The 6,917-nt window shown below is 37.7% G+C and overlaps 1 protein-coding gene across 1 annotated transcript; it reads right to left on the bottom strand.

Moving 5' to 3' along the window:
- Window positions 1-694: 694 nt before the first annotated feature.
- LOC122291105 lies at window positions 695-4,928 on the bottom strand. Its single transcript, XM_043098753.1, has 3 exons — window positions 4,295-4,928; window positions 3,411-4,105; window positions 695-700 (listed from the first exon to the last, which is right to left on the bottom strand). Exons 1-3 carry the CDS (start codon window positions 4,926-4,928, stop codon window positions 695-697), a joined length of 1,335 nt encoding a protein of 444 aa, XP_042954687.1.
- Window positions 4,929-6,917: the final 1,989 nt, after the last annotated feature.

Genomic DNA, 6,917 nt, shown 5'->3' with positions numbered 1-6,917 from the left:
AGAACTCCTAAAAGCTGTCCGAGAGAGAGTGTTTGATATTTTTTTAATGGAAAGTGTAAATGGAGATAAGTTCGTGGGTGGTGGCTGGAGATACTTATGGACGAGATATGGAAGAGGATAAGACTGGAGTTGAGAGTTGAGTGTAGGTTTTTCCTACCCAAAATATCTATAAAAAATCATCTCAAGATATTTCTATCCAATAATATCTACAAAAATCAGCTTAAGATATTTTTATCTAATAATATCTATAAAAATAAGTTCAAGATATTTTTACCCAATAATATTCACAAAAATTAGCTCAAAATATTTCTTTTTTTATCGAATAATATCCATAAAATCAGTTTAGGCTATTTTTCAAAAGTGGAGAGTAGGCTTGGAAGAGTAAGGTGGCTAAAATCTTTCCATGTGTCCAATTAAAATCTTCTAACTATCTCCAATAATCAAAAACACACTTCTGATACCACAGTGAGTAATATCATTAACTATACGATTAATAGATTCGTAAAAACTTATCAAGTCTTCACGAGATTCCTAAAACCAATAGAAATTTCACTGTTAAATTTCTAGCGGGCTGTTACAACCTCAAAAAAAAAAAAAATTCGTCCTCGAAATCGACATAAGTAACAATTCAAGAGTTAAGGAAACGCATATACTTTATTGATATCTGAACAAAGAAGTACAACATCTGATATTGTCAGTCCTGTACAAGTGAACCACAAAGTATCAATTAAGCAAAAGTCCAAAACAACTCTACAAGATTGAATTTAGATGTCAAATAACTGGGGGTACTTGGCTCGCATATCAACTTCCTTCTCCCAAGTCGCCTCTTGAATATTATGATTTTGCTAAAGTACTTTAACCAATAGGATCTTACGGTTCCGCAACTCTTTATCTTCCAGTCAAGAATTTGCATCGACTTCTCTTCATAGGTCAAGTTGGATTGTAAATGTATGCTATCGGGATCCACTATCATTGGTGTCTAATTCCCAAAACTCTTCTTCAAAGAAGACACGTGGAAAACATTATGAATTCCATAGAACTCAGTTGGCAATTCCAAACGATATGCAACTACTCCCACTTTCTCCACTATCTCATAGGGTCCCACATATCTCGGACTTAACTTGTTTTTCATTCCGAAACGACTTACTCCTCTCATAGGAGATACCTTCACATAGACCCAATCTCCAACTTTAAAATCTATGTTCCTCATTCGATTATCAGTGTAACTCTTTTGTCGACTCTGTGCTGTTTTCATCCTTTCTTTAATCAAGTGTACTTGGTCCTTTATCTCTTGTAAGACTTCTGGTCCAACTACTTTGCTTTCCCCTACTTCATTCCAATACAGAGGTGATCTACACTTTATACCATACAAGATTTCATATGATGCCATTTGAATAGTGGTCTGGAAACTATTGTTATAAGTAAATTCTACCAAAGGTAATTGTTTCTCCCAACTCCCTTCGTAATCCAAAACACAGGCTCTTAGCATATCTTCCAAAGTTTGAATCGTCCTTGCTGTCTGTCCATTTGTTTGTGGGTGGTATGCACTACTAAACCTCAGACTAGAGCCCATCGATTCTTGTAAACTTTTCCAGAAGCGTGACATAAAACGAGGGTCTCTATTTGATACGATCGTCTTACGCACTCTATGCAATTTGACAATCTCTGCTATATAAATTCTCGTCAATATTTCTACAGAATCTATATTCTTGATGGGTATGAAGTGAGTACTTTTTGTCAGACGATCAACTATTACCCAGATAGTATTATTTCTGGCTGAGGTTCTTGGAAAGCCTACTATAAAATCCATTGAAATATCCTCCCATTTCCATTATGGGATTGGCAATGACTGCAATTTACCGGCTGGATTTTGGTGTTCTACTTTTACTAATCTACAGACAGAACACTTGTTTACAAACTCTGCTACATCTTTCTTCATTCCTTCCCACCAAAAAGACTGTTTCAAATCCTGATACATTTTTGTACTACCAGGATAAGCAGTGTAAGGTGTGTTACGAGCTTCCTTTAGTACTTTTTTCTTTAACTCTTCGTCTGCTGGAATGACTCTTCGGTTCTTGTAAAACAGAGTCCCATCCTCTCTGAGGCTAAAGTCCACTAATCCTTTTGACTTTTCGATCTTTTTTTACAACTTCCGCAAGTTTACTGTTTTTCTTTTGACAGTCTTTCAGTCCTTCCCAGTCCAATGGAATGAATTCTTAGATTGTAGTCAACATGGTTTCCTGACTACGGTTTCTAATCAACAGTTTTCTCATACTACATAAGAGGGAATTTACTTCTGATGAAGGAACTGATGAAGCTTCTTGTCTGCTCTTGCGGCTTAAAGCATCAGCTATCACGTTGGCCTTTCCAGGATGATACTTGATGTCGCACTGATAGTCGCTGATTAATTCCAGCCATCTTCTTTGCCTCATATTAAGATTTTTCTGCTCAAACAGGTACTTTAGGCTTTTGTGATCCGTGAAGACTTCACACTTCTCACCATACAAATAATGTCTCCAAATCTTAAGAGCAAAAACTACTGCAGCTAATTCCAAATCATGAGTAGGATAATTCTGCTCGTGATCCTTCAGTTGTCGTGAAGCATAAGCAACCACTTTCCCTTCTTGCATTAGCACACATCTGATTCCTACCTTAGATGCATCACTAAATACCACAAAATGTTTAAGAGGTTCCGACAGTGTAAGTACTGGTGCGGTTGTGAGTCTTTTCTTCAACTCAAGAAAACTTGTTTCGCACTTGTCATTCTAAGTAAATTTCACATTTTTCTTAGTCAGGGCGGTGAGTGGTCCAGACAACTGGGAGAATCCTTCCACAAATCTCCTATAGTAACCAGCCAGTCCTAAGAAATTTCGGATCTCATGCACACTGGTCGGTCTCTGCTAGTTCATTATGGCTTCAATCTTGCTCGGTTCTACTGCTACTCCTCTACTAGAGATCACATGACTTAGAAATTTTACTTCTTCCAGCCAGAACTCGCACTTACTAAGTTTGGCATAAAGTTTCTGATTCTTAAGTATAGATAAAGCCATACTTAGATGATTTTTGTGTTCTTCCTTGCTCTTAAAGTAGTTTAAGATATCATCGATAAATACGATAACAAAATTATCTAAATAAGGTCTGAATATTTTGTTCATCATATTCATGAATGCAGCTGGAGCATTGGTTAACCCAAAAGGCATCACCAAAAACTTGAAGTGGCCATACCTTATCCTAAAGGTAGTTTTTAACACATCCTGATCCTTGACTTTTAACTGATGATATCCGGATCTCAGGTCAATCTTTGAAAATACTGCTGCTCCTTGTAATTGATCCAACAAATCATCGATTCTGGGTAATGGGTATTTATTCTTAATCGTCACCTTATTCAACTCTCTATAGTCTATACACACCCTTATAGATCCATATTTTTTCTTCATGAATAACACAGGTGCTCCCCATGGCGAAGAACTGGGACGGATAAAACCCTTCTCCAAAAGTTCCTCCAATTGTAGCTTGAGCTCCTTCAATTCGGTAGGGGCCATACGATATGGCGCCTTGTGAGTCGGAGTTGTTGCCGGTTCCAACCCTATTTGGAATTCTACTTCTCTATCCGGTGGTAAACCAGGTAACTCATCAACGAAAACTTCAGGAAAGTTTTCAACCATAGGTATCTCTTGGATTCCTATAGTTTTGGTTGTCTTCTCTACAGTTATCAATAGAAACGCTGAGGCTCCATCATCGATACATTTCCTAGCTTGCAACGCTGAGATCAAAGGTGGGGTGGCCTTAACTGATGTTCTTGCGTAACTCATCCTGTCTTCAGTTGGAGGTTCAAACACAACCTCTCGTTTCCGGCAATCTATCTTAGCGTAGTGCTTGAAAAGCCAGTCCATCCTCAAAATCAGGTCGAATTCCATTTGACCGAATACTAACAAGTTAGCCTTCAGTGTCCTTCCTTCTAGCTCTAACGGACAATCCTTAACTAAACGGGTACAAGATACTGTATTCTTGTTGGGAATTAATACTACAACCCGTCGTGGTAAAAGCTCAGTCTGTAAACTATAAATTTGTGCAAATGCTGCAGACATAAAGGACTGCGACGCACCTGAATCGAATAGTGCACAAGCTGAGAACCTAAACAAATTAACCCTTCCTAAAAAAATATACACTAATATTAATACTAATTCTAACACGTTCATAATACCTGCAACATCATAAATATTAAAAGGAAAGGAAAAAAATACTAGTCATGACGCCAACTTCATCAGTTTTAGGTGCATCAACATCAAATCACCTGGGGTTATTGCATACACGCGTGCCGGGATATGGGGCTTTGGCTTGCGATCACCAGCTCCACTGCCTTGCATGGTGTTGGGACAATCTCTAATCATATGTCTAGATTTCCCGCATCGATAACAGACTCCATATCCCCTATGACATTCTCCAGAATGACGCTTACCACACTTAGAGCATGATGAATAAAAGGACGGCTTCTGTCCTCCTGTCATTATTCCCTTACCTTTCTCCGGACTAGAAAAAGACCTCATTTTCTCAGCACTACTACTGACAGCAAATGGCATGGCTCTCTTTCGATCGGTAAGATTCTGAATCGCCAATTCCTTCTGCTCAGCCTCTACTATCGCCGCTACATTTACCAACTCTTTGTGATTCTCTATTCTGAGGCAAGCTACCCGACTTCGGATTCTTGGTAGAAGTCCTGCTTGAAACTTTTGTGCTTGCATCTTTTGAGTTAAAATCAAGTGGGGTGCAAACCTTCCTAATGCCATGAACTTAGCGGCATGCTGCTCCACAGTCAAACTACCTTGTGTTAAGGACGCGAACTCCTGGGCCTTCAGTTGTTTGACAGAGTCTGGAAAGAATCTGTTGTCAAACTCTTCCTTGAACCTCTCCCATGACAATGCAGTCATACTTCCTAGTTCCCTAACTAGAAGCTGCCTACGTGTATCCCACCATATTCCAGCTTCTCCTTGGAATAGGTATCCAGCATATAGAACCTTTTGGTCCTCAAGACATCCACAAATCTCATACATTCTCTCGAGATCTATAATCCATTTCTCGGCTCTCAGTGGCCCTTCATTACCAAAAAAATTCGGGTAACGGTAAATCAAAAACTTATCATATGGACAACCCCTAAGTTTGAGTCTAGGTACGTGCACTTGTTGATGTTGCTGATGTCTAAGAACGTTAGTTAGTATACGCACAGCTTCAGCTAATCCTCCATCCATCGAAGAATTATGATTATCTTGACTGAAGTCTTCCTCAGGGTTTTGAGATATTCTATCGTGAGTCATTTGTCTCTTCGTGAAACACACGAATATACGTATTACAACCACATACTACCTTTCATACTTTTAAGAAATCCAAACCTAATGTTGACTAAAATTTCAAACCTAATATTTGGTGCATTTCTTAAGGATATGTGGATTTACTACCCAGAGACGTATTGCTCTGATACCACCCTGGGATGCTCCCAAATTCCGTTTGGGATTGGACGGACATTTGAAGCGTCGAGACATGTAATACAAGGTTATATGCCCCCGTTCATGATATATAAGATGCAATATTCTTAACATGCATCTAACATTATGCAATATTTGCAGCGGATAAATTTTTTTTTTTAGCAATACTATGCACCAAACTGAAAATATCCCAAATACTTAAAACATACTTCATATATAAAGATCCATTGAATAACTAAGATCACAGCACTAGTCCAAAATAGTTATGATCTAAAAAGTACTGGAGATGCAACAACATCGTACAAGTAGTAATTTAACTACTATATTAACATTAACGACGCACCGTCGTTCAGTCGACTGTGTCTAGTTGGTCAGCTCCTGATCCTCCTTTAGGTCCTGTAACAAGATCTACCATTCGGGAGAATGGCAGTTGGGACTACCACAGTGAGATTTGTTTACAAATCTCAGTAAGTTAACAAAACAAACTTCCAAACAGGCTAATGATATATGGATGACAGTAAAAGCATGAATGCATAATCAAATTCATAAGTAATTGAAGCATAACTTGACGTACAATATAGCATAATTGACATAACTTAAATTGAAACGTGAACTGAACTTGACTTGACATGAACTTGATCTGAAACTTGACTTAACATGAAAAATACATACTTCACAGTTGTTGTGGCCCCATGTATTCTATGTATAAATACATACTCCACAGTTGTTGTGGCCCAATGTATTCTACACGTCATAATGCAGTTAAATACATACTCCACAGTTGTTGTGACCCCATGTATTCTACGTGTCATAATTGTTGTGTCTCACGTAGTGTATGTGTCATAATTGCTGTGACCCCATACTTCGTGTGCCACAGTTATTGTGGACCCCACGAAACTGAATGTAACTCAGGATGAAACATGACTGAAATACGAAATGACTGAAGCCCTGACGTAACATAACGTGACTTGAACATAACTTAAAAGACATGACCTACTTGAGATAGAAACATTTTGTAACATGACATATAATAGACAACATATTTAATATGACATACTTGTAACAATGAATATTACATGACTTGACATACATGTAATAGATGACATACTTAACATGACGTACTTGTAATGTATAGCAATACATGACAGAATATATTATGTAACAATTTTCATACATATGACAGAATATATTATGTAACAGATAAAAACTGATGACAGAATAAATTCTATGTAACAGACAATTATGTGATAACTTGGCATGGCATGACATATATGATAACACACATATATACACTATAGTTCATTTACTTAGCACACATACACAGTAAACTGCTAGTAAGTTAAAAATTAACTTACCTAGATCTCTACGTTTCTTATAAAACCTTAAGCGCGATCAGGAAGAACTGTAATTAGTGATTCTAAAAGTTAGCACTAAATC

The sequence above is a fragment of the Carya illinoinensis genome, chromosome 13 (assembly GCF_018687715.1).
Source record: "Carya illinoinensis cultivar Pawnee chromosome 13, C.illinoinensisPawnee_v1, whole genome shotgun sequence".
Taxonomy (NCBI): Eukaryota; Viridiplantae; Streptophyta; class Magnoliopsida; order Fagales; family Juglandaceae; genus Carya; species Carya illinoinensis.
Note: the sequence above shows the minus strand (reverse complement) of the source record. Positions and strands in the feature narration are given on the sequence as shown.

Bases quoted from the DNA above. Each gene is read 5' to 3' on its own strand.
- LOC122291105 (XM_043098753.1), bottom strand. From the start codon at position 4,928: ATGACTGCATTGTCATGGGAGAGGTTCAAGGAAGAGTTTGACAACAGA. The intron at 4,106-4,294 runs GTGATTTGATGT...TATTCGATTCAG, and splicing joins CGTGTATGCAATAACCCCAG to GTGCGTCGCAGTCCTTTATG.